The sequence below is a fragment of the Oryza sativa genome, chromosome 2 (assembly GCF_034140825.1).
Source record: "Oryza sativa Japonica Group chromosome 2, ASM3414082v1".
Taxonomy (NCBI): Eukaryota; Viridiplantae; Streptophyta; class Magnoliopsida; order Poales; family Poaceae; genus Oryza; species Oryza sativa.
The window spans coordinates 10,989,156-11,016,990 of record NC_089036.1 but is presented as its reverse complement, the minus strand read 5'-3'; the positions used below and the strand labels follow the sequence as shown (position 1 = coordinate 11,016,990).

General features: G+C 41.4%; 2 protein-coding genes across 4 annotated transcripts; one reads left to right on the top strand and one right to left on the bottom strand.

Moving 5' to 3' along the window:
* The first annotated feature begins 830 nt into the window (after positions 1-830).
* Positions 831-14,966, top strand: LOC4329056 (uncharacterized). Of its 3 annotated transcripts, none has more exons than XR_010739755.1 (18): positions 831-1,110; positions 4,130-4,247; positions 5,068-5,217; positions 5,449-5,565; positions 5,638-5,722; positions 6,382-6,490; positions 6,584-6,651; positions 6,758-6,883; positions 7,110-7,800; positions 7,908-8,223; positions 8,680-8,883; positions 8,987-9,047; positions 9,323-9,436; positions 9,848-9,961; positions 10,042-10,128; positions 12,665-12,727; positions 12,949-13,062; positions 14,682-14,966. XR_010739755.1 is itself a non-coding variant. In XM_066308089.1 (17 exons), the coding sequence occupies exons 2-16, from the start codon at positions 4,156-4,158 to the stop codon at positions 12,689-12,691; spliced, it is 2,361 nt and encodes a 786-aa protein (XP_066164186.1). In that variant the 5' UTR covers positions 833-1,110; positions 4,130-4,155; the 3' UTR covers positions 12,692-12,727; positions 14,682-14,966. The 3 variants fall into 3 exon arrangements, 1 of the variants encoding a protein (XP_066164186.1); XR_010739756.1 differs by having other exon boundaries at positions 833-1,110; positions 12,875-13,062; XM_066308089.1 differs by lacking the exon at positions 12,949-13,062 and having other exon boundaries at positions 833-1,110.
* A 4,706-nt stretch (positions 14,967-19,672) lies between these two features.
* On the bottom strand, positions 19,673-27,083 carry LOC4329053 (putative pentatricopeptide repeat-containing protein At5g08490). The gene is made up of 5 exons (XM_066307871.1): positions 26,993-27,083; positions 22,857-25,785; positions 22,549-22,649; positions 22,031-22,423; positions 19,673-19,913 (listed from the first exon to the last, which is right to left on the bottom strand). The coding sequence occupies exon 2, from the start codon at positions 25,750-25,752 to the stop codon at positions 22,960-22,962; it is 2,793 nt and encodes a 930-aa protein (XP_066163968.1). The 5' UTR covers positions 25,753-25,785; positions 26,993-27,083; the 3' UTR covers positions 19,673-19,913; positions 22,031-22,423; positions 22,549-22,649; positions 22,857-22,959.
* Positions 27,084-27,835: the final 752 nt, after the last annotated feature.

Genomic DNA, 27,835 nt, shown 5'->3' with positions numbered 1-27,835 from the left:
ATTTCCAGTACTTGTGGAAGAATATTCCACCACTATCTTAACACATATTTTATATGAAATACGGTTGAACCATGGATTGAATATGAAACATCAAGCTTCAATTACTGAAACATCAACAAATCCACAAGAATCAGAGACAAATTGAAACACTATAAAAAATCCCACTGCAACATTTAATCCAACACAAAAAAAAACATCAAGATACATTGGCTGAAACATTAAAAAATTCGCAAAATATACCACCCATAAAAAATACATTGTCTTCTTCCTATCCTGTAGTGATGGCAGAGGAGGGGTAGGCCAAACTAAAGAGCTCTGAAACAACTTTGCCACTAGCGGAGGACAAGGCTGAAGAAACGACATCGCTGGCGACGAAGCAGGGGCGACAAGGCTCGAGGATTCCCGCCCAGCGGTGGCAGGTGGGAGAAACGATGTCAATGCCGACGAAGCGGGAGCAATGGCGCTCGGGGTTTCTTGGCGGCAACGACGGCAGACCAGAGAAACAATGTCGATGGAGACGAAGGTTGGGACGCCGCCGCCCTCCTGTGTGAGTGTGGGAGAAAGGTAAGGGGGTCCAAGAGAGAGGGAGTCACAAGTGTAAGCGAGTTAATGGAAAAAAGCCCGATATAGATATTTTATTATCACAATATGGTTAGCGTTCTCTAAAATATACTCCCCATATGAGATCGAAAAAGAAAAAAAAGAGAGCCGTTGATGCCCACCATCCAACGGTGGGAAAGGACGCGCTATCGTATCGCCCCTTCCACGGTGGAGCCGCGTCGTCTCCCCTTTCTCGGCTCGACTCGCTCTTGACGCCCTCCCACCAAAGCGTCCTAAGCGCAACGAGAAAAAGAGACGAGGGCAAAAGCACCCGATTGCCCCCACCCCATCCCCTCCTCCCCCCCCCACCCCCCCACCCCCACCTCGCCGCCGCCGCCGCCGCCGCCCGCTCCCCGGCGTCTTTCGCCGGCGACCGCAGAACCGACCCCTTCCGTTCCCCCGCGCCCCCCTCCCTTGCCGCGGCCTCGGTCTCCCGCCCCTCGTCCCCCCTGCCTCTCCGCACCGCCGGGCAACCAGATCCGCCCGGTTTCCAGGCATCCCCTCGTCGTGGTAAGCCCTAGCTTCTGATTGTTTGGTTCCGCCGCGTGTGCCCCGCTGAGAAATGGAATACTTGTTTTGGGATCCCGTGCGATTCGTTGTCGGAGTGCGCTGTTGGATTGGATTAGATTGGATTGGTCCCCCGGATTTGTTCGATGCTAGGATGCAATCCGTCCGTAGGGTTCGTGGCAGATATGTTCTGTTTTGGGCGTGCGGAGGGTTCCTGAATTTCCTATGATCCTAGCCTCCTAGATGCATCCGCCAGCCCCAAGCGGACAAGCTCGAGGTAGAAGGCGAGGCGAGATCGGGTTACATGGTGATTGGGTTCTTGTGGAGCTGTTTTGACTTGTAAGCTGGGTATTTTTGGCATGTTGGCAGTTGGCATATGATGTTAACTAACTGTAGGGGTTTGATCTTGGTGGTTCGCCGCTAGACTCTTTCACCCCTATAGGAATCTATACGGTAGTTTTTTGGTGTGTGGCAATGCATCTAACTTTTTTGTTTTCATCGGTCTGGTTGTTTTAGCATATTGTATTACTGTATCAATTTTCCTTTCATGTGCATATCAGATATGAACCATATTGGTAGTCTTAGGGGCTCTTTGGTTGCCTGGATCTACCCTGGCTCGCATGGGAGATGCAGACGCGTCCGCTTGTTTGGTTAACTGCATGCCCTTTGGAGCCTGGCTGAGTTCATGCAAAAGTAGGTTAGCCAGGCCCGAGAGAAACGGCCGATTTCTTCTTCGCTCCTCAGCCTGGCTCACTCGATGCAAGGTGGATGCAGCGCGGGTGCAAGCGTTGCATCAGTGCGTGCACGTGCGTGGCAGGGGTCTAGCATCCGCTCACCTCCTCCCTCTCATTTTCATCTTCCCATTCTCAATTGCTCTCCTCTTCCCCTCTCTCCCTTGCCGCTGCCGCCACCAAATCCCCTGCGGTCACCGCTCGTTTGGCGTCTTCTCCGGTGGTGGACTGGCAGCTGACCTCGAGCTCCCTCGGCCGACCCCAGTGGAGAAGCTACTGCCGCTATTACATCCCTTGCCATCTCCATCGCGTCGATGCGCTGCCTCTCTTTTCTGTCGCCACAACTGCCTTCTCCGACCGCCAGGCCACCAGATCCGGTGACCATGGTGGCGTTGAGCAGCTGGGAGCGCCGATGAAGCAAGTCAACGATGAGATTGAGGGTTTTTTTTTTTGTTTTCTCTGTTCTATTTTCTACTGAGAGAAGAGCAGAGGAGCGCGCATGTCAGATCAGGATGAGAGGCCAGCGAGGAGCATGGTACTGGCCGGCGACAGAGGAGCTGGGAACGGCTGGCGGCGATGAGGCAAGAACTCATCTCCTCGACAACAAGGAGGAGGACAAACGCTTCTCTCTCTTTTTTTTTCTTTTTTTTTTCCAGCGCTTTGCTATCAAATGGTGGAGGAAGTTTTGTTGACTTTTTATTTTTTGAGAACTCAAGAAATTTCACTTTTGGTGCAGAGAATGCCGGGTGATTTTTGATGCCAATATTATTCTTTGTATGTGAAAAATTGTTTATACCTATTGTCTAGATTTGAAATTTTTGTAGGTAACCTCACCCAACTAAATGAAGAGGTAACTAGACTCAAATCTATCCAACCAACCAAACAAAATCTTTTCCAAACCGCATCTCTCATGCACTCAACCAAACAAAATCTCATCCCAACCGGGCTAAACTGATGCAAACAACCAAACAGTTGCATGTGTATCTCTTCATCCAGGCTAGACTCAACCAGGATGAGAGAGATGAGCCAGGCTAGGAAAATGCAAGCAACCAAACACACCCTTAATGATTCATTGCTGAGCTGTTGATCTATCCTTGCTTTATGCATTTTTGGCATAGGATGTGAGCTCAGAATGTAGGCCTTCCTTGGACTGACTTGCTCTCCATGTTTTTACCAATGAATAAATTGTACTTGTCCAAAAGTAAGAATTGAAATTCTTTTTGTTTGCATTGTTCCCATGCATTCTTAACTCACAAGAGCAGGACATCAAATGTGTTATGAAATCTGTTGGCAATGGCAAGCATCCCTGAAACACACAACATATGCAGAATAAACTTAAAGAGCAAGTGTTTGATGACAAGTTTTCAAATTTTTCAATGAAAAACCCATCTTAATGAATATGCACACTGCTGTACAAGCCTGTTTGCAAAATTTACACTTAATATGCTAGGTCCATAATTGCCTACAGCTCAAAGCACAAAAAGATGTGATCCATCCCTGAAATATCATGTGCAGAGAGTATTTCCAACGAGTGCACAGTTCACCAAAATAAAATCTAATGAGATGAAACCTTAGCTCTTTTAACCTACTAGAAATAACTAAACCGTTGAATATATATAGCATGCCATGTCACTTTTATTTTTATCAAAATTGGCAATATTATGTCATAAATATGATTTTCTTACTATCTAGCAGACTCACTAAAACTTGGTAGTTTGAAGCAACCGTTTCTAGTTGGGCTTGGTTTTATATTCTAAGCAGTCTTTTGATGAGAAATGTTCTTTGGTGCCTTAGCGCCTGGCTGCTAGTAGAGCATGACTTGCATAGTGCACCGTGCTTTGGATAATTTGAGATGCATTTTCTTTGCTGCATCTCGCTATTGTGCATGTGTGCACCTTGTTTGCCTTTGGCAGCACTGCTGCTGGAGCTGGATGTTCTGTAGTACAATTTTGTGAATATCTCAAACAGAAGAACATTGTGCGAGGTGACCTAAGGTCAAATGATAATCTAAGCATCTGTGGCAAGTTATATCTACCACACACTGGTTACCATAGGGAATCTATCAAATGGTAGGTTGTTCGTGTCCAGTCACTCTTGATGTGCTGTTTTCTAATTTTTAATTGGAGTATACTGCATTTTCTGATTTTCATATGTTGGATTTTGGGATGTTTGTGTCAGTGTTTTTCTGAAGAATTGTTCTAAAAACTTCTTACTTAACTTCTGTTATATATCATACAATTTCATTAACATTTTACATCTTGTTGTATCTGGTTGGTTCAATTAATTTTTAGGTGCATATATATATTGAAGGCCTGAAATGGCTGAACATTGGGCAGAAGGTTCAAAGCATGCTTCTGCACAAGCATCGTATTCTAGATATCAAGCAACATCTGCAAGATCTAGGCAAAGGTAATTGTCTACTTAACATCATCATTTAGTTTTCTGCTAGAGAAGTTGGTACAATCCTATGAGAAACTAACTGTTACAATTCAATTGATAAAATGTATTCTTTCTTTTGATTCTGTGTTTGGAACCAATATTGCATCCATGTGCAATATTTGACACAGTAAAGGTGGAATTATATCTGCAAACCCTCTTGTGACTTATTAAGTTTGATTAGCACCCTGGCCTTATTTATCTTCTTCTACTCTTGGTACAGTATTTGTTAGCATACAAAGCCCTTTTAAAACAACATTTGTGAAAAGAACCTCACATATTTGTTCCAGAAAATGGACCAAAGCTATGGGAATATATTCTGCATACTGTTACACCACTTCACCTAGAGGTCAGCTGTGTTGGATTAAGTGTCGTCTCCACTGGTAGAAATGTCAAAAGGTCAATACCACATGAATTAGCATTAGTATTTTGATAATGTTATGGCCTATTGGACTATAACATTAGCATTATGCCTAACCAATTTCAGGGTAACATTCATCTTGAATGTAATTTGCAAAAGCTCCTTTGACCAACACATTGTTGTTATCATAATACTTAAGTACTGCGGGAATAGCTTAATGGCAAATGCAACTCCCTGATAGAGTAGCACCATCAGTGTTAATGCCACCATTGAGCCATTGTGGTATCCCCATGGCCCCCTCCAAAAATAAACTGCATGAGGGGTCATCTTCTGGATAATATAAAAACATTTTCAGTAACCTGTTTTCTAATGGCATTATAATATGAGATCACTTGTTAAATATATAACCTTTGGTTTGCCCATTATTGTCAGGAACATCTTCGATCTATTAGCTCAGCGAGAGATTTCCCCTCGAACAAAACACCAAGCTAAAAAACTTTGGAGCAAATCTCCAGGAAATGATGCTGATTCCAATGAACTAAGATATGCAGCTACAGATGCTAAACATGATATATATTCATGGTACGGGGTCTTACTTTACCAGGATGGTTTAAGCACAATTTGTCATGTCTGTAGTAATGATTGAGTTACATATATTGTACTTTCGATTTTACACCTAATATTTCTTTGGTAAATATTTATAAACCCTATGAACTATTCTTCATTGTCTATTTTAACTGTTGAGTTACATAGTTTTGTACTCTCACTCTTATACCTAACTTTTCCCTGGAATGAAACCTTTTCTGTATACAGGGCAGAATCACAGTCCCTGCATCACTGGTCTGCCAAATATTGTCCTCTTTTGCCACCCCCCAGGTCTACTATCGCAGCTGCATTCAGCCCAGATGGGAAAACACTTGCATCTACACAGTAAGTTTATTATTTGCGGAATATAAGGATTAAAGTGAAGGCATGTGGACTAACTCCATCTCTTTTGAGCAGTGGTGATCATACTGTTAAAATAATTGACTATCAAACTGGGAAATGTTTGAAAGTGCTGAGTGGACATCGGCGCACGCCTTGGGTGGTATGATTATGAACACTGTCATCATGTTCCAGAATGTGTGCTACAAGCTCTTATAGATAAAGGATAAATCTTACCCTGTCCCTGCTACAAGTCACTGCTTTTGTTACCTACCTTCCTACAAGTAATTTTGGTTTATTGGCACCCTCAAAGTCGTTTCAGTCTGTAATAACCCTGTCCCTCACTGTTGCCTGTAATTTCACGATTCACTTGACCAATTTGTTGGGGGATATTTCATCAAATCGTCACAATCAGCTGTTCTGCTATCATCATGTGTTGCACGCCACATGGGTCCTACTAATTTACCATTACCACCCGTAGCGCAATAAGGGGAAGATAGATTGGGGGGTTGGGGGGCACTGTTGTAGGGGATATAGTTGCACTTTTGGATGGTACAATGATTTACAGGGGGTGCTGATAAACCAAAATGACTTGGGGTTAAGTCACAATGACCTTTAAATAAACAACTCAAGTACTGATATTTTTACTAACCATCAGGCCTTATATCAGCATGTCATGTTTGTACCCATATCCTTATCCACCACTTGGCAGCTTAGTCCATAGGGAGCATTTTATATATGTTTTACATAAAAATGCATAAATGCTGTTTTTGCAGTCTTATTTGCCACTTATTATTTTGAGTTTCTTCTGTTCTATTTCAGGTTAGATACCATCCATTACTTCCTGATATCCTTGCTAGCGGTAGTTTGGATCAGGAAGTCCGTCTTTGGGACGCTAAAACCTCAGACTGTATTGGATCTCAGGACTTCCGTAATATATCTAAGCAGATCCTAATGAGTATGTCTCCTTCCATGGGTGAAATCTGAATACTAACCTTTTCAGTGATGTTCTCTTATTTGATAGATCGGCCAATTGCATCAATAGCATTTCATGCAAGGGGGGAGATTCTGGCAGTTGCATCAGGTCACAAAGTGAGATTATAGTGTTAAATTTGAAAAAAAAAGGAAGTCTTTCTGTGCTTGTTTTATGAACAATGATCAAATAACATATAGTGCTCAATGCAATGTATTGTGCCAGCTGTACATATGGAACTACAATAAAAGAGATGAGGCTGCTGCTCCAACCATTATATTAAGAACCCGCCGCTCACTAAGAGCTGTCCATTTTCACCCCCATGGTGCTCCATATCTTCTTACTGCAGAGGTAGAAATAATATACTCCCTCAGTCCCAAAATATAACAACTTCTCTACCTACATTCTCTTCTCAACCAATCACAACCTTCCCACATTTAATTCCACCTGCTTTCTTAATACCCATGTCCAACCCTAAAACTCATTCTGGGACGGAGGTAGTACTGTTTTCTGCATTTTTTGCTTTCTTTGCATAATTTCATGTACCGATTGATCTTATGCAGATATTCAATTTCAGGTTAATAATCTTGATTCTGCGGACTCACCATTGACCCTTGCAACCTCTTCGGGCTATTCAAACTATCCCTCGGCTGTGTTTTTTGCAAATATTAATTCCAGAAACTGTCCACATCATGAGGCTAATTCATCATCACCTTGCTTGCTTTGGCCTGCATACCTCAGGGATGATGGAAGTTTATGTCTGATTCGCAATGACTTGGTTAGTAGTTCAACCAATGTGCATCAGAGACCATCATCTTTAGCTCAAAATCCATTGGCATCAGATGTTGAAAATCAACAGCCTGACCAACTTGTCACGCCTATGGATGTGTGCCCTGGAGAACCATCTACTTCTCATGCTTCTGCATCTGGTTTAAGTGGAGTTGAAATGCAGATTGACAGGGGGCAACCTAGCTCCAGATTACTGGGCAGTAGCTCCACTAGTAATCATGAGAGTTCTACTGCTAGAGATGATGTGCAAATGCCCTCCCTGAGCAACAGCGTGCCGATTCCAGCAACATCTCAGCCTTCAGAACATGATGGCCGTCATGGTATGCCAATGAATTCGTTTACCACTTCTAGTGGATTAGATGTTCACATGATCCTAAGAAATTCAGAGGGTGGAAATCATCATCATGATCTCTTCAGTGACTCGCGTAGCTGGGAGCTTCCCTTTTTGCAGGGCTGGTTCATGGCCCAAAATCATACAGGTTTGCACCCTGCACCTTCCAAATGATGATGCCTTTGTACTGGAGGCCTACCTTCTTGTGGTACTGGCACTGCTGAGACTGATTAAACTGTGTAATTGAACTTGCAGGTGCTTCTCCATCTATTCCGATTGATGTCGGCAGTTCTAGAGGATCAAATCGACATCATGCTTCTCGTCGTCATGTTGTGGGCTCATTACGTGGGGTTGGGAGTTCACTTCTAGGCCCCCAAATTGATGAAGCTGAGGTTCATGCTGCATCATTAGGTGTTGGATCTGAACTTACTACCTCACTGCTTGCTGCTGGAGCTGCTGAATTACCTTGCACAGTGAAGCTTAGAATATGGCGGCATGATATCAAGGATCCATGTGTTACATTGGAACCCGAGGCATGCCGGTTGACAATTTCTCATGCCGTTCTCTGCAGGTGCTTCATTGTACTTTTGGTTTTCTTGTATTCACATTTTTCCTGCACAACACAAACTTTTATTTCCTTTCTGTTGTTTCCTGTATTGCTTTGCCTGAATATGTACATAAGTGGATAAGTTATGGTGTGCAGCAACAACAAAAACTTACTGTTCTGTTTCACAATGTTTGTCCATTAAGAAAACCAAGAATGTGGTTATTACAATGTTTTCACTCATTAAATGCTTTGAAATGGGTAAAATGGTTGCATTTTGCTATGCATGTTTTTTTCTCGTTAAATTTTTCTTAGATTTTGTACTTCCTTGGTTTGAGCGCATGGGGTGCTGTGGAAAAACATTGTTAGACGGAGGGAGTATCTTTTAGATGTTTGACATGAAGTGCGTATTTTATTTTTGACAAACTGTGCAGTGGATTGTTGACCCTTCTTTGCTTACTCTAAAGTTAATAATTATTGCAGTGAAATGGGTGCCCATTTTTCCCCTTGTGGACGATTTCTGGTAGCATGTGTTGCCTGTTTGCTGCCTCAAACTGAAGGCGACCGTGGTAGCCAATTGCCTGTGCAGTATGATTCTGCAGGGGCCGGAACATCACCAACTCGTCACCCTCTCCCTTCTCACCGAGTTATTTATGAGCTCCGAGTTTACTCTCTTGAGGAGGCAACGTAATTTTCTCAACAGTCTTGTTACATAGTATGCTCTTTTGCTAGGTTTCTCATTTGTAAACGTTCTAGTTATTTTGAAATTGTGAATGTATTTTCCTTACAGGTTTGGCAAAGTTCTTACATCAAGAGCGATAAGGGCAGCTCATTGCTTAACTTCCATCCAGGTTAACATCTCATTTGTTTGTGTGTTTGTTGGTTTTTTAGTGCTGCAAAAGATAAGCAGGCATCTCTGCTGCCACCCTTCTACTGGGAGCAGAAACATATTATATACCTCAGATAATTGCTGTCGAACTTGTGGCTTGTGTCTCAAGCATTGTCCAGTAGCAGCATTATAAAGTTGACTGGCTTTTGCATTTTTGACCTAAACTTGAGAAATATTGATATGAAATTCAACAACTTTCTTCATCAGTTAATTTGGTGAGCACTTGTTTTTCTGCAGTTCTCACCCACTTCAGAGCACATACTATTGGCATATGGTCGTCGTCATAACTCTATGCTTAGGAGCATTGTGATGGATGGGGAAACTGGAATTCCTGTATATACTATCTTGGAGGTACATATAGTTAGATTATGCATAAGCATATCAGTGAAAATACTGGAAATTCTGTTTTTGCTGCTTATTTTAAATATTTCAGTCTGAACAATTTTCTTATTATAGTTTGTAACTCCTAGTGTCCTTTTGTTTCTGTATGACTAACAATATGATTTAGGCCCTGTTCTAAACTTCAACTTCCTCATTTTCCGTTAGCACGCTTCCCAAACTGCTATACGGTGTATTTTTTGCAAAATGTTTTTATATAAAAGTTTCTTTAAAAATTCAAATGAACCCTTTTTTCAAATTTATAATATTTAGTTATTAATTAATCATGTGTTAATTGCTTGCTCCGGTTTCTGTGCCACTTACAAGCTCAGTTCTTACTTATGAATGAAGCCTTAATCTCATTATTCCTATTCATCACGTTAGGTCTATAGAGTATCGGACATGGAGCTGGTAAGAGTTCTTCCTAGTGCTGAAGATGAAGTAAACGTTGCATGCTTTCATCCTTCCCCTGGAGGTGGTCTTGTTTATGGGACCAAGGTAAATAGCAAATTAGATCAATCAACAGTACACAACATATATTTGCTTTGCTAATTCATGCACTCACACATTTGCATCAGGAAGGAAAGCTCAGGATCTTGCAGCACAATGGTGCAGATATCACAAGCACAGGGTTGAATTGCTTTATCGAGGAAAATATGCTTGAGGTAGTCCTTTTTTCCCCAGTTGTCATATCCAAGGTTTTGAATCCTAAAGACTGGCAGTCGTATTTTGAATTCAATTTAATTGGCATGTGTAATGTGTAATTTTCATAGATTTGTCATATAAGATACGTTAATACATCACAATTAGATTGAAACTGTCAAAATTAAAACTGTAGTGACATGCATATTTAATACTACAATATTCCATATTCCTTTTGCACAATATATATAACCAAGATACCTGTTTCATCTAACATAACATTTTGAATACCGGTTTCGAAAAGAAAATACTGGTCCCTCCAGTTATGGGACATGTTTGAGTCCAAATATTTGAATTCCAAAACCGGTTGGCACATAAAATACATCAATGCATCACAATTTGACCAAAATGGTCAAAATGCAATCTTTTGTAGTGAAATGGTTTGTATCAAATCCAACAGTCTATATTCTTTTTGTGAAATATATGTATAACCAAGACATCGGTTGTATCTAACCGTATGACGGCAAGAGGCGTTGATTGAAAAGGGCTTGAGCTGCAGTGACGAGTGATGGGAGTTTCATATTTTATTTCCTATTTTCCTCGTTGAATGTGCCTATTTTTTTCCTACTCTATCATATAATTCAAATGTACTTACACATGTCACTGCAAGAAAATATACAGTTTGTATTAAAATTTTGTTTTATTCTGGCTGGTATGCCAGATACCTGCTAGCCAGCAGATCCTGAACGGTTACCAGCTGGTTACTGTTGGGATTCCGATCTATGATGGCAGGTGACATTGACTAGACTGCCTCGAGCTGCAGAAACAAGCAACAAGGCTCTTTTTAGATTTCCCCTATTGAATGCGTCTCTCCTTTTCGGTTGTTACACTTCTCTGTTACAAATGATGTTGCAAGAATATATACAGTTCGTATGATTTATAATTTAAAATTGAATTATTCTGGCCTGTACGTTGGATACTAGCTGGTGGCTCTGGAGCGGTAACTGTGCTGGTTATCGCCGGGATTCCGATCCCTGGTCATACCTTGTTAATTATCTGGTTTACTTAGTCTTATATTGTACCACCACAGCCATATTTTATGCATTTCTCGTGGCCCATGTGTCTGGTGGTGGTTTCATTCTCTACACTGGAAGTTTAGTGGATGTTTAACCAGCATTTACATTTCTAAATGTAGGAATTCTGGATTTAACTATCATGGGTTATGTCTGGATGAAAGTATGAACTAGTTGCTATTATGCATGGACTCGTTCAATGCTGGCTCTGGGCTTTAAGAAATTTACAAAGCACGAATCATGTTGTCTTCACAAATAAACTAGTTGCTTTATCTTGGTTGTTGAGCCTAAGATAATCAGTTTGAGTGGCACTTTGCCATATGGATGCAGATTTTTTTAAACTAGTTATGTGGTTTTTGATTTATCAAGGTCAATCACTTTTTTTTTATAAGTAACTATAGGTTCAAATATGCAAAGCTAAGACAAGATAGTCCATGTTATTATGGGTTGTTTGGTTTGATCAGAATTCGGTCCATCGTAAGATCGTTCCTCAAATTTGGTTCAATGACTAGTATTCCTCATTTTTCCCACTTAGTATATATGATGACCACATTTCATTCCGCAAACCAAACTTATTTAGGATCAAGTGGTCAATTGACAATCTCATTCGGCCATTCCTCAAACCAAACAGCCCTTTAGAGTTTTACTGGGTCTGTGTCCGAGCTCCAACCCACTAAGGGGCATGTGTTACCAAGTCCATGCTATCAGCGAGTTTCCACTTTACAGTAATCTGGTACGAAATAAAGTTGGAACTAAACAGCATGACAATTGGCCGAAATTTAACAATGGGCCGAAATTTAACAACGGGGATGTTTTCTGAACAAGTCATAAATGATGCAACAGTTCACTCCGATTTTCATGATAACTCTAATATATCTTTAAGCACACGATAATGGAGTACAGAAATTGGCATTATCCATCACAAATAGGTCAAAATTGTCTTACCTCATTATTTCCAGGGAACTGTAAATAAATTATTGACCATGGATTTTCAGTTGGGCAATCATCACTTTTTGGAGTCTTCTATTCATGTTAATAGTTAAGACTTTTGTCGTGGACATTTAGCCACCACAAACTTAGTTTTACTTGATAACCTGTATGATTTGCTACTTAATACATTTGAAGCCAATGGTGGCCCAGTTATGGTTGCTAGATCTTTTGCAATTTTAATCAGATTGTATGCATTTGGCTCACTTCTGCTGAAACTAGCAAGATTCTCATAAATTAGTGTCCTATCTCATATTTTATTAATATGGTATCTATTAATAGGGCAAACTTAGGGGCAGCAACCAGACACCTGTGACCTGTCCAGATACAAGCCTTGTTAGGAGTTTATTTATTTCCGTGAAAATCTTTCCTTTTGCTTGTACCTCATTTAATTTAATGCTATTGTGTCAACAGGTTTGATAATGATAGTGCTGCTATTATGTGCTCATATTCGGTCTAATAAAATCGATATAACGGTATGTTCCTTTCTTTGTTGTAGATTCAGAGATATGCGCTGGAAGGCTGAACGATTGGTTGCCATGTGTTATGTGTACTTCTCCAGGTAATTACCATTTATCAACATCTCAATTTTTTTTCTGTGTCTGTTGCATTCCTGGCCTCAAACGTTATCCAGTTCACTGGTTGGAGGGACACTTTGCTGTTTCTGTTCCTTTTGGTCATGAAGTATAATCAAACTTTCTGTCTATAGGTGATACTATGACCAAATATGCCTTTTCTGGTTGGCTTGCTGGTGACTGAAATCATGATTGGTTGTCACTACAGGAATTTTCCTCTGCAAAGTTTATCATTGTACAAGTGAGCCTCAAGGAAATCATCAGATTTCAGCAAAGTCATGGCAGATTCTCAAATGAGTTTGCTAGAGTGCCTTGGGGATAGGTATGGAACTGTTGCGTAATTTGGTTTGGTGACAGTCTAAGATTACCCATCTTGTTTTGTTCCACTAAACCCACCGACATTGATATCATCAAAAGATCCCTATTGCTCCTTAATACCATTCCATCCAAGCCTTCTTTTTACCAAAAGCAATTATGTTAGATGAAATAACATTCATTGGCATCTTGGCTTTCCCTCCTATCTTCAGTGCAGATGGACATTGAAACACAAACATACCACACATTACTCATTGTTAGCAATGTGCAGTGCCACTGTGTGCTAGAAAGCTTGAGTTTCTGGAGCTGCTCGATCTCTATGCACAGTGAGGCGATGAACATACCACACATTACTCATTAGTCGGAGTAATGGCGATGGTGTGCTTGGTGGTGGGTCTTCATGCGGGATGCCTACTTTTCATGGCTGCAGCGAGGTGAAAAGCTTGTCAAAGCTTGTCAGTGCAGAGGTCCTTGATCTTGGTGTTGCCAGTGAAGACTGTGTTGGATACGTGTCCTCATCTCTTCCCTCTTAATTGCCAGCACCACCCATTCACCTTTGCCATCATGTTAAGCATCCTGCCATGTCTCTGCACCACCTCATCCTCTCCCTAGGGTTGGCTGCAACAATGTAGAGTGGAGACAGACAAAACATGAGGGTGGTCAGAGTTGGGCACACACTTTAGACCCCCCAAGCTGATATCTTTCTCTTCAAACTCTGTCTTCGTTACAAAGTTCTCCGATTACCATAGACCCCCCAATCTAATATCTTTCTCTTCAAACTTAGTCTTCATTACAAAGTTCTCCGGTTACCAGATCTTTTTTTGGTAAAGGTTTGTCTTGAGAGGTCCGATACCAGCTTTCACACTTAAATTGATCTGTCTGGATTAGCCAGGCCAAATTGTAGTGCCGAAATCGTTTTATGGCTGTTGCGAGCTTAGCCTTGGATGGAATGGTATTTGGATGGAATGATGTTAAGAGGAACATGAGTGATCTTTGGATGGTATTAAAGTGCTCATGTGAATCAGTGGTATAAAACAAAGACGGTAATCTTTTGGTGTCACCAAACCAAAATTTCCTTATAATATACCATAATACTCATGCTATATAGGTGTATGTATTTGCTTCTCTGCTGCTGGGTATGATTAATATGAATTCATTATCTTTGTATGTGCATGAGATTTATCAATAAAATTTCTGCCACGCTAAAAGTAGAAATTACCCTGCACAGAATAATAGATGGCCCAGAAATATAAAACCTGCTTCAAATCAATATTTTTAATTTTTGCTCGAGGGAGTAAAGGAGTCAGTGAAACAGGCTAGCTGTTTTGTTCTGGGAATTTTGTCGCGACCAGTTTGCCAGCACGGCTTGGTATGTTCAGGAACAAATTGCCCTTTATTCCTTGTATATAGTAATTATATAAGGAATAATAATTATGAGCTTATATATAGTAATTATATACCCAAGGACACAAACTTATATACGTTGTTGCTAACGTTTCTGCATTGGGTACTTTTTTTTTTGTTGCAAACTGACCATATAGCTGACCTGTGTTACACCTGTGCTATTATATTCTTTCCCGCCAAAGTGACTAGTTTTAATGGATTGCCATTTGCAACTTAATTCAGGTCTGTGCAGAGGGAGTTGGAAGATGTAAATCAACACAACCATGTTGCTGCTGTCAAGTCATCACGATGCTGTAATTACAGAATTGTACATGTAATCTTTAATCAACTTAACTTGTATTTTAGAAAGCACACAATGCTAACCCTTTTCTTTTCAATGGCAGAGGTATTTATTGTTCCCCTTGTATTTTTCGTTGTGTAGTCTTTTATTCCTTGACGGGGTACCAAATGCCAATGATTAAAGTAACTAATCATCAATTCATCTTTGGTTCAAAGATGTACTCTGAACTTGGCGAAGCATCCTGATATCATTTTGGTTTGTCCCTACAATTCCAGAAACCGATAGACCTGACAAATCGTTGTATAGTCTCGAGCAAAAGAATTTTATTTGTTGGGCAAATTTTGCTACCAGACATTTGCGACTTTGTGGTTTTAGCTGTAGGGCACCACGCGAAGTCACTTTTGGAGGAACACGCTTTGTAAATGTGGTTATTTCTCAGGAGACACTCACACTCCATCCATTAAATTAATGTTTTCATGTTGACTAAATTACCCCTTATCTCTTCCTCTCTCTTCCTCTTTTCTCGCTTCTCCCTTGGGCGACATCAGCCTGCTCGATGGCGGCGCCTGGAGCACGAGCGACCCGCTCAGCGGCGGCGCCCCGCCGCTGAGCGCGCGCGGCCTACCTTGGCCACATCCACAGCGGCGCTCCTCCGCTGGTGGCGTGCCCAACACCACACCACCAGACCGCGCCCCTCCGCCTCCGAGCGCAGGGGAGCACGATGGAGCTCGACGCCGGCTGGGAAGCTGTACTCCGTGGGTGGAACGGGAGCGCGTGGACGCCGGCTAGCCCCATCGCCGATGCCATTGATGACGGGAAAGAAAATAAACGCCATTTTATTTTAATTCTTGTTAGAGAAATATGGCTGAACATATGTTCAAAACTAGCAAATATGTGTGCTAATTAATATGCTCAATTAATTTTGTTTATCACTATGCCTGTATCACTACTAGCACGGCTTGAAGCTATGAAGCGTGACCGAAGCAAGTGCTTATTTAACTTATGGTGAATTATGCAAAATTTATGTTTGTATCTGTGATTTGTATCGGCTCGTAGAGGACCGAACCTGAGAGCGAGAATCTCGCCTAGGCTTGTATCTGCTAACGGGACCAAATCAGAGGGTATGGTAGGATGACATGAAAAGAATATGCATGGAAACCACTCCTAGGTCCGTATTCATCTGGCCGGACCATAGGAGAAAGTGTGAAATCATGTTAAAAGCCATCAAATGAAACGAACTTCCTTGTCTCATACGCGTTGGCTGAGACGAAGGACACAACAAAGAGGAAAAATTCCTTTGGCTTGTACTCATGATGGCCAAGCCTAGGAACATGTCAAGAACATAATTCCCTAGTTCGTACTCATTGGCCGAACCGAAAGACAGCAAAAAAATACATTAACACGAGCAGAGGAAGGAGAATTGAGAGATTCCTCGACTCGTACACAATGGCCGAGCCTAAGAACGAAGGAGGATCATGATTCCCACCTTGGAACACCTCTTATTCTTCCGGCACAGCAGAGCGAGAAACTAGCACGGCGGCAATTGCTTTGCAGTAGCGAACTACTCCCTCTGTCCCATAATAGGTGACGTTTTTGACTTTTTATTTGCAACGTTTGACCATTCGTTTTATTTGAAAAATTAGTGCAAATATAAAAAAAGATAAGTCATATGTAAAGTATTTTTGATAATAAAGCCATTGACAAACAAAATAAATAATAATTCCAAAATTTTTTGAATAAGACGAATGATCAAACATTGACAAACAAAAACTCAAAAAGATAAGTAATATGGGACGGAGGTAATAGCAGCGATTCAGCACAGCAGCCTTTCGCCTTAGCCAGCCCTCACACCAACCTTCTTGGAACCTCTCCCCAGCGAACTCCCCTTTGCCTCTAGCCCTGATCCTCTATTTATCGAGGAGGATTAAAGGGGGTTAATTTGCTTTATGTGATTTTGAACAGGATCCCGCGCGCGCGCAGAGATCGTGGGGTGGTTGTGGGCAATGGCTTGACTGCATGCACATCCCTTTGGCTGATATGTGGGCCCGTTCAGTTTGACGGGACGAATGTGCTGGTATTTGCTGCATGCATGCATGATTAGTGGTGATCGTGGGTAGGTTATGGGCTTGACCACTTGTCTCTTTGCTTTCACTGACGTGTGGGCCCTTTGGACTTGACTGATTTTTTTTCTTTAAATTTCAGTTGTTTGTAAATACATGCGTGTCTCTTTCTTGATTTCAAATTTTATTTTTTTTGCATGCATGACTATTCTGTATGTCCTATATTTTGACTGCATATACTCCCATTTAATTGGGCGCCTCAATTTATTTATTTATTTACTTTTATAAACACTTTGGATATGAGTCTTTTCTCTTTTTTTTAAAGAGGCACACGTATATATTCTAGTGCATCATTTTCTATCGAGCGGACTGTCACTGCCGTAAATTTATTTTATACGACACGCATCGCGTCTTGACATGCATATTATCACGGTGGCTTTCTCAAGCCAACATCTAGACATCGAGATAAAAATATTGGATAATGTCAAACGCGACCCCCTTTAATTTGGCGCGCATGTAACATGCATTTTTATTTTAAGTCACGACTATTTAGAGTATAATTTTTTCACTAGCCAGCTAAACATCTATTTTGGCTTACATTTTAATTTTTGTATGCTATTTTATATGGTGAGTACGCCTTTTCTGAAAATATTCGGGGTGTGACTATTTCGAGGTAGTGAGAAAATCCCACTTCATGGCCATATGTTTTAGGCCAAATTTCGTATGCGGATACGACGAGAAAGCTAAGTATTAGCGTTCGCCGGTCCGACGAAAAGCGCATGAAAAATATTTGTTCACGCTATATTTATGTGGAACGCGTATATGCATTCCTATTTTAAGCCAAAAATTATTTTTGTCCAATATAAGTGAATTATATTTTATTTCATGGCCATTTATTTCGTGGCCGCTATTTATTTAAATTACTTCACCATCTGTCTCCCAATAAAATTCTTATTTATTATTATATATATTTTGTACGCACTATATTTAAGATAATATATTAGTTTATAATTTAACAAATTATATTTATATTTAGGACACGAGCCAAAACCCGTGTCAACAGCCATCCGCAATGAGGTGGGCTCGGAAGGCCTCTGCCATACTGGGGGTAGCGACGAGGGTGGGGCACGCGTCCGGGTGGCACCGGCAGACCAGCAGCAGCAGCAGCCACGCGTTCTGGTACATCTCCAGCAACGTCGCGCCGGCGCCGCCGGAGAAATCCATCGCCACGGTGGTTGGACTTGTCGCGTGAGCTCAGAATCGAGGAGGAGGGATCCGACATGTGGCCCAAGGGCATTCATTACTTTCACGTGATTTCTGTCTCCTCAACCAAAAAATATTATTTTAATGGGTGCGATGTCCACCAGCAAATATTCAACTTTTGAGAGTATTCTTTCCCAAAAGTGACTTCGTGCGGTGTCCTACAGTCAAAACCACAAAGTTGCGATGTCCTGTAGCAAAATTTGCCTATTTGTTATGCTTATTTCAAGCATTTGTAAATTTTTGCTAAGCTTCCGCCGTCTGATCCAAGTTTGTCAATTCCATTCGGGAGGCCATCCCGGTTTGGCTCTTGGAATTAGGGGTGAGAAAAAAAAAACAAACCAAAAAGACTGAGGTTTGGCTCTTGGAATTAGGGGTTAGTAGAAAAAGACTGAACTGAAAGACCGAGACCAATTTAGTCCTAAGTAATAAAAGACTGAATTTTGTATGGTAAATCCGGTTAGTCTCATTGGTTAACTGAAAAGGCCAAATTTAAAAAAATTGTCAAAATACAACCTATAATCCACTAAGTTCAATAGGATTAAACTCTAATTTTCACATCTCTACTTATTCAGGCATGTAACCTAATAAGAGTCTTCTCATACGTGTTTGCGATTTTTTTTGTGATTTTTGTGTTGAAAATTTCAATTATTTCTTTGCATATATGAAAATGTTACTGAATTTCGGTCAGGACTGATATTTTTGTGTTGAAATTCGGTCTTCACTTTTTAAAGACGAACTAACATAAAGACCAAATACCGAGACTGAAATTTTCGGTCAGACCGAATACCCACACCTACTTGGAATATAGTGTTCTAGTACAGTCGATACTGGTGTACTATTATACAGTTCAATAAAACAATATAAATATATTAATATACGATATATTATCAAAGTTTCACATGTAATCATGAATTAATAAACCACTAAAGCTACCATTTTTCTCTTTATTTTATTTTTTTGGGCGCCTCGGGATGCTGCCACGTTTTTTTTTTCTCCTTTCTTTTTTTTTAAAATTTTTTGGCGTCTTGAGATGCTGCCACGTTTGTATTGCTCTGGAGCATGACTCGATCGGGTGAGAGGAATCGGCAACACGCCATTCAACTGGTCATTGCGCTGTTTTAGCACGCAAGGGGTGTAAGTGGGTCAGCCGCGAACCCACTTATAGATCAAAATAAACGGACTTGCGGCTTATTTTAGCTTATAAGTGGGTTTCGTGGGTTAGCCTAAGCACGGCCGTGTACATCCGCGAAGGAAAAGACGCGTGGTAGTATTTTTGCAAAAAAAAAACTCCTCACATTTACACTGAATATGCATATACCCTCGAACCGACTAAGGCACCGGTGTGTTTTATCCGGAAAACTACTCGTCTTTGACAGAAATACAATCCCAAGAAGCGAAAATTCCGCTTATAAGGATAGCGCTCTAAAACAGGGAAACGTAGGGTCTTTCTTAAAAAACAACCACATATATACTACTAGCAATATTTTGGGTCGGAAGAAGTAGAAAACTTGCCGCGGCTTTGCCGCCTTACGGTGATGATCAGTTATTTGAACATTCTCTCACGTCTAGAGATATGTAAAGTTTAGGAAAGTTAGCACGAAACATGGCACTTGACAAAAATATAAAACATTAGTCACTAAAGAAAAAAGTTCATCACTCTCCAAATTTGTTTGGTACTATTTCATTTCAAATTCCAAAAATACGTGATTCTTGGGGGCACACCCTGGCATATATTCAGTAACGAAAGTTTCATAAACTAACTATTCAATAAAATTCAAGGGTCTATGCTATGAGCAAGGGAGCTTCTGGATCTACTGAATGTTTAGATTCCTTCATCAAGTTCATCTTCGCCTATAAAAATGAAATGGAATGAAATCAGTACTGTTAAACACATGCCCAAAAGCATCCCTTAACACTGAAGTAACTGTTCAGATTATGCTCATATGTTCTGTTCACTGCTTTAACGAAAACATAGATAAGGCATGATTAGCTGCTAAGTAGTTGGAGAAAATTGCACAAAGAAAAAGAAACAATATAAATTTAGAAATTTTAATATCTGCAGGAATGTTGGAGATCATCATAACACTTCCCTACTCAAATCCATATGAATATTTTCAAGTTCTTTGATGAATAAAGCATTTTATTTACTTTTAATACTTTTATTTTGCTATATCATAAAAGAAGTTGCCAGGAAAAAAATTCTAATGTGGTGCATCGAACAATTATCTTATCTGGAACATTGTATAAGGGTGATATCAACCTAACAGCAAGCATACATGTCAAGCACATGTATTTCGCAACAAAATCAAATTATTTACTACTCTCATATGCAAGCAATAGGACACTGTTATCTGCAGATGCCACACAGTTCTATTTAGCTTCCATAGTATGAATGAAAACTACCATGCCAGTACATATAGAAATATGTAGAGACTTTGAATGTTGAGGTGTTGAACATTTCAGAACACTTCACAGAGCAATAGCACTTGGCAAATTGGCAATTACATACTCCCTCCGTACTCATAAAGGAAGTCGTTTAGGACAATATTTAAGTCAAACCTTGGGAATATAAATCATAAATAACTCTCAAGTTGTTGAGTTTGAAAATGTAAAAATTATATGAATATATTTGTCTTGAAAAATACTTTCATAAAAGTATACATATATCACTTTTTAATAAATATTTTTATAGAAACAAGAAGTCAAAGTTGTGTTTTGGAGACCGTGTCGCGTCCTAAACGACTTCCTTTATGGGTATGGAGGGAGTATCTCGGAACCTCTTAACTAGTTAAACTGTAGCAGTTGATGATCGTGGCAGTCCTTAATCATTGGTCAAACCCAACAATGTTTTCAAGTTTTTTTTTCTCGAACACACAGGAGAGCTGCACATCATTATATTAATAAGAAGGAAAAGAGTCCAAAAGGACTCACACAAGCACATTAGGGCAGGTTTTAGTACAAAACGGCTTGCCAAAGAAATACAAAAGGATTATGACCATCTGAAATAGTTAGATGGAATGTTTTCATGTTTTCAGAGGAATATTATCTGAGGAATAAGCATCAGCTAATTTTGTGCCAAAAGCTACGCTAAGACAGGATGAAATAGTTAGTTGGAATGATTGGGCATAAAGTATTCTATCCCAGATTTCCTGGAAAGGTGGGGGAAACTACCAAGCTGAAGTGAAGTAGGGGCACACAGAATTTCCAGTGGAGTGCTGAATTGGATATAGGAAAGACGAACGTGAAAGTACTCCACTTGGCCAATACTATTTTATATTTCACTTATTAGCTTTCTCATAAGGGATTTTAGTCAAGCAACACCTTTTGTGACGTTTTTTTTGGGGGTATTGAGGGGTCCTTTTGGATCCCTCGTTTGTACATATTTCTTCTTCTTAATAAAATGAAGCGTAGTCCTGTGTTTTCAAGAAACAAAAGGGATTTTATTTTTGGGTATATTATTCTAGAATTTCCCACAGTTCTCTTTACCCTGGTGTCTCCAAAAATTATATCTCATCTGGAACATTTGTTTTATTTAAAAAAAGTAAGGATGGCTACCAACAGCAACCTCCTGTCAGGCACATGTAAATTAACCACCAACTATAAAGCTAATAAGTAGTTCAGACTGAGCAGCAGCCGTACCCAGAAGAAATACAACATTTCTGCCTTAGATCTATGTTCACATGAATGTCAAAACAAATGATAATATATACTTCCTCTGAGACTCTGATTCCAAATACAAATGGTTTTTTATACTTGTGCACAAGGATTAAGAAAGTGATGAAATCAGCTCGTTGCCCTTCATTTATACACAGTGGGGACATGTTCACGAGTGGTAACATGTATTCATAAAGGACAAAGAAGGAAAAAAAATGAGAGTAAAAGGTGCCTCAAGTTATGACTTATATTTGGAAATGAGTTAGGAATTCAAAGATGACTTATGCATGGAATCAGAGGAAGTATAATCTTACCTTTTTCACATCTGAATATAGATCTTCAACCCTTTTCTCTGTCTGCTTTGCAAATGACCACATTTTGTATATACTAGACTCCATCTTTCTTGATTCATCAATTAGAATCAAGAAGTACCACCTTCTCGATTAAGAAAGTGGTGTTTGCAGACAGGCTATCTTAGAGGAGGTGTTTGCAAATGACCCAAGAAGCACCACCAACCACACAGAACACAGCGCCACAGCGTCCAATCTCCTCTCTCGATTTGACATACCTTAGGCGACGGCTGCAACTATTTGTCGGCGTTGACCCACAGCTCCCGGAACCACGGCGTGGAAGGGGGCAGATCGGACGTACGTGAGGACGAGGATGCCTTGCTAGCTTCGGACGTCTGTGCTGCGTCAGCTGTTCCCCTGAAATCCATCAACCGCTCATGGGTCACAGCGGATTCCGGGGAGCGAAAAATACTTTCTTCGCACGGTTTGTGGGTGGAGGGGATTTTGCTTCGCCTCCAAATGACACGCTTAGCATTGCTTACCTCAGGAAGAACAATGCATCGCCAGGAACCAATCTTTTTTTGAGCTGACAAAGACACTCCAACCGGTTCACGGTTGTAAGCAGATGTCTCCATTTGTTGTCCTGAAAAAAATTGGAAAGATATGAGATTGCAATCCCTGCAAGTGATATGTAGTGTAAGTATTCCAAGAAAAACATCAGTAGCTGTTACTTATTACTCTGCACAATGGCAAGCATAAGTGAGAAAAAGTGTTACACCAAAACATCAAGAACAACAGTGACAAGAAGGTTAAAACAGAATCAAACCAAATAATGAGATTCCAAGCTCACCACGGAAGATGTGATGGAAAGGTCACTCAGTTCCATGGAGATCTTTGGCAACCCAAAACAATGACGGGGCCAGAACACCAAGTAATTTACTGAGTGTTTTATGTCACAGCTCATAAGTCACAACTAAATGTTCTGTCCCTCCCTGTGTACCTCTGATTTGCTGATACAAACTTCCCAACACATCGTAGATAGAAAACCTATCTTGGTGCTGAACATCACTGGCTACAAACAAATGCCGTGTCTTCTCAACCTCAATCCAGCTGCATCCTGCAGGTTTTTTCATATCCTTGGATTTCATCAGTTTCCTGACATGCTCAACACTTTCCCATTTATCATCAGCCGCAAAGATGTTTGACATGATCACATAGTTCCCGATGTCCTCAGCCTCCATGGAGAACAAGCGATCAGCTGCAAGCTGACCAATTTTGACCTCTCCATGGACCTTGCATGCCCCTAGCAAGGAGCCCCATGCATTGGCATTGACCACATGAGGAGGCATATCCAACGCAAAACTGTATGCATCTTGGAGACGCCCAGAACGGGCAAGAAGGTCAACCATGCATGCACAGTGCTCTTCTGTTGGTTCAACTCCATAGATCTCTCTGATGGACTTGAAAATCTTAATTCCAGCATCGACAAGCCCTGCATGACTGCAGGCTGACAGAAGAGCAGTCAGAACTACATGGTCTGGCTTAATGTCAAGTGTAAGCATTTTGGAGAATAGTTCTACCGCCTTTTCTGCCATTCCATGCATTGCATAAGCTCCTATCATGGCTGTGAATATGACAAGGTCCTTATGCAGGCTAACTTGAAAGAGGTTGTATGCATTGGCTATGTTCCCACACTTAGAGTATGCATCAAGAAGTGCTCCTTCTAGATGAATATCTTCTAGGGATGCTCTAAGCATGTAACCATGGCATTGTTTCACAAGTTGCACTGAGCTCAGATGGATGCAAGCCGAAAGAATATTTGTAATGCTTATAGTATCAGGGTTTAGTCCTTCAGATTGCAACTGATGGAACAAGCAAAAAGCTTGATCACACAAATCGTTCTGTGCATACAACCGGCTCATCAGATTCCATGTAGTTAAATCTTTCTCAGCCATATGGTTGAAGGTCATCTCAGCATCCTCCACACAATTATTTTTTAGGTAGCAAGAAATCATTGTATTGCCAGTAACAATGTTCCGTCCTGCAAGGCTTCTGAAGAGTGTTTCTGCATCATGCAGGTAGCCACACTTTGCATATGCGTCTAGAATAGCATTCGCAACTGAAGAATCACCAGTATAACCGACTCGCAAGGAATATCCATGAGATTCTTGAACCATCTTAATCCCACAGAACGTACTCATGCGGATAATATTCAAGATCGTGACAGAGTCCCACTGAGTTACGTCATGCCACATTTCACCAAGGAGTCTAAAGAACTGTTCAATATGGTGTTCACTGTTTGCACAAGCAGAGAGAATTGCGTTCCAGGATACTGAGTCTTTGTTCTGAATAGTGATAAAAGATCGAAAAGCAGCATCAAACCTGTCACACTGGCTGTAAAAGCTGACAAGAGCATTCATTAATGATGTTTCTTGAAGAAGTTCAGGATGTCGAAAAATATAACCATGAACCCTGATGCCCACTCTGAGATTGCCTACTTGGGCACAAGCAGTAAGTAGGCTGATAAGAGAAACAGAATCAGGAGCCATTCCGGCAAACAAAAGCCCCTGAAACAGTTTCAATGCCCTTGAGGGATACCGATTCATCACATATCCCGCAATGACAGTGTTCCATGTAACGATATCTCCCATTTTTGAACTTCTAAATATTGATTCTACAGCCCTCATTTCACAAACCTTGGAATAATGTGCCATCAGCGCATTGCTAACAGATATATCCATTTCTAAACCATGTCGGACCACAAAACCATGAATTTCTTTCCCATAGTGCCTCCCATACTCCACAAGTGAACAGAAGGGAAGAACATTAGCCAATGTTGAATAGTTTGGAAGGCATTCCTCTGAGATCATCTGACCAAACAGTGCAAGTGCTTCTTCAAACAACCCATTCTCAGAATATCCCGCAATGATTGAGTTCCATGAAACCACATCCTTGCAACAAATTGTAGAAAATGCTAGATGCGCATCATCCATAGCTATGCTCCCACCACATTTTGCGTACATTGATACCAAAGCATTTCCAGACAGAGTGTCAAACTCCAAACCAGTCTTGATGACATAGCCGTGGATACTCCTTCCAGCCCTCAGCACCCTCAACTTTGCGCACACCGGAAGGACGACAGCGACCGTGACTGCAGTTGGCATGCTCTCATCTACACCACTAGCAAGCATTGCACGGAACAAATGGAACACATCGTTGTAAAGTCCAGCACGGGAGGAGGCAGTGATCAGGATGTTCCTACATACCGCGTCGGAGCAGCTCATCTCATCAAACACCGTGTGGGCGTCCGCGAGAGACCCGATCCTCCCGTACATGTCCATGACCGCCTTTGCCACCACCGCGCCATCCGCGTACCCGACCTTGACAGCGAGCCCGTGGAGGCACCTCCCGAGCGCCGCGCCGCCGCGGCAGTCGGGGAGCGCGGACGACGATTTGACCGCCGCAGCGAGCGCCAGCCTGTTGGGGCGAAGTCCCCGGGCCAGCATCCACCGGAGGAGGGAGGTGCACCCGTAGTGGTCCCCTCCCACTGCGCGCTCCCTGAGCAGCGCGCTGCACCGCATGCGGTCGTCCAGGGCAGGCACTGCATCGAACACGTCGGGCGCACCACCACCGCTTGTGGCTGCGGCTGCGGCGCGGAGGTGGTGGGAGAGCCGCCACTGCCCCCTGCGGAGCGTGGCGTCGGCATAATGGCGACCCGGCGGCCTTGCGAGAGGGAACATAAGCATAGCCCCTTATATCACCAGTATTAATTTCCATGACTGCAACACATAAACAAATCATTGATGCAATGAAAATGTGACCATCTCGTTAAATAATCTCATGGTACGTGATGCAAACTTTATTTTTCAGCTTCTCGAACAGCAGGCCACAAGATCACCATAAACTTCAATGTAGTACTACCTCCGTTTCAGGTTATAAGACTTTTTAGCATTGCCCACATTCATATAGATGTCAATGAATCTAGGCACACATATATGTCTAGATTCATTAATATATGTCTAGATTCATTAACATATATATGAATGTGGGCAATGCTAGAAAGTCTTATAATATGAAACGGAGGAAGTACCAAATTGTCAATCATCTCAACAACACAACTCACACAAGAACACCAGAAATGCCACAAACTATCATTATAGAGGAAAAAATCAACTTGACCTATGCACTAATTTGCTTGAATATTAATGCTAAAACCGATCATACACACATCAAGTCAGGTACAGCCATGACTCATGTACGATTTTTTTTAAAAAAAAATAGCACTTCTTCCCTCAGCATAAGCATCTCAATATGTTATTCCCTCATACATGTACACTGAAAAAACTATGAGTGGACATATTTTGTAAATATATCCTTATGACCAATTAAGAAGGACTCAGCAGATTCATTTACATATGGAGCATTCATATTGTGGCAGCTTTAATTATAAACATGTAGAGAAAAGTGATAAAAAGTTAAGTCATTTCCCCCTTGCAGATTAATTGTTCAGAACTTGAGAGATCAAATATCTAAGTGCACGTTGGAAACGTACGAGATCAAGTATATAAGAAGGATAAGCAAAAACTGTATTTTGGTTGATTCTAAAATATACTATTTAAGAACCGAATCTTAGTTGATCATGATGGCAGAAAAACCATGGTCGGAGCTACTCTGCCTAGACTCAACTGAACAACAAACTTAAGATCCCCTGCAGGTAAATATTTGAGAACTTTCATCTATACTGAAGAAAGCCACAAACTCATATCAGCGGCGGATCCAACTTGGGACATGGGGGTTTGGGTGAAGAAACAAACTGTTATTACTTGAATTAAGAGAGGTTTAAGGCTATCAAATTAAGGAGGAGGAAAAGAGCTTCTTCCAGATCTAGAAGAGAAGCTAGTAGGGTTCACGAACGCAAGCAAATTCCAGTCCCGGTGGGGTGGGAGAGAGAGAGAGATGAATCAGAAAGGGCACGCGGATGCTCACCAGGATCCCCTCCCCTCCGCTGCTCTGCTCGTCTCGCCGCCCGGCCCTCCCCTGTTCGTCTTGGCGGCGGCACAAGGAGCGGAGGAGACTTAGATTTTTCTTTTTCTTTTACGCGATACCCGCCCTTTTCTCAATATTTTTAGAGTAAATTGCACTATGGTATAGTAAGTTACATTATGAAAAAGAAGGAACTATTACCCAAGTTGCATAATGAACCATGTCTATACCAAACTTTTCACTTAACATTGCTTGGACCAGGTATAGCAATCTAGGTTTTTCACTGCCAGCGCGGCTCCAACATCGCGTTTACTTAGTAGAGAGATGAAGTGGCTCTCGTAGGGCGGGCTCAAGGCCGACGTCGACAACGCCGGAGGAGATTGTGCCAACAGCGTGAGTGGTGGACGGCAAGTACCAATCCCTATTAGCCAATCCATTATCCAGCCTCACACCCTCGCCGACGCGCTGTCGGGCGCGGTGAACCATCCACTCCGAAGCATGGCGGCAGCCGGCAGGTAATGCCAGGCATACTGGCAATGGCGTTGATCTTCTTGTAATGCTAGTGTGAGCTGCATCATGAACTGAATAAGGCCACGCTGCGAATTAAGTGGCAATGTCTTCTACTTCGTGCGCTTCCACCATCGATCTACAGCCTGCATAACATCCTGTTAATCATATCATCCGTTGCTTCTGCCCAAATGAAAATCGTAATCCCGTTACCTGTCCCGGTCCGGCAGCGGCGCCAACAGCCACTGGAGGTGGAGGCTGGGAAAATAACCGAGAAAGCAAGCATGAATCAATCCATTAACTCCTCCCAAATGTATGTGGCTCTAATCTTTCTCTAAG

Coding starts and splice junctions, on each gene's coding strand:
- LOC4329056 (XM_066308089.1), top strand. CDS start 4,156: ATGGCTGAACATTGGGCAGAAGGTTCAAAGCATGCTTCTGCACAAGCA. Junction 5,566..5,637: donor AAAACACTTGCATCTACACA/GTAAGTTTATTA, acceptor TCTTTTGAGCAG/TGGTGATCATACTGTTAAAA. Junction 5,723..6,381: donor ATCGGCGCACGCCTTGGGTG/GTATGATTATGA, acceptor GTTCTATTTCAG/GTTAGATACCATCCATTACT.
- LOC4329053 (XM_066307871.1), bottom strand. CDS start 25,752: ATGCTTATGTTCCCTCTCGCAAGGCCGCCGGGTCGCCATTATGCCGAC.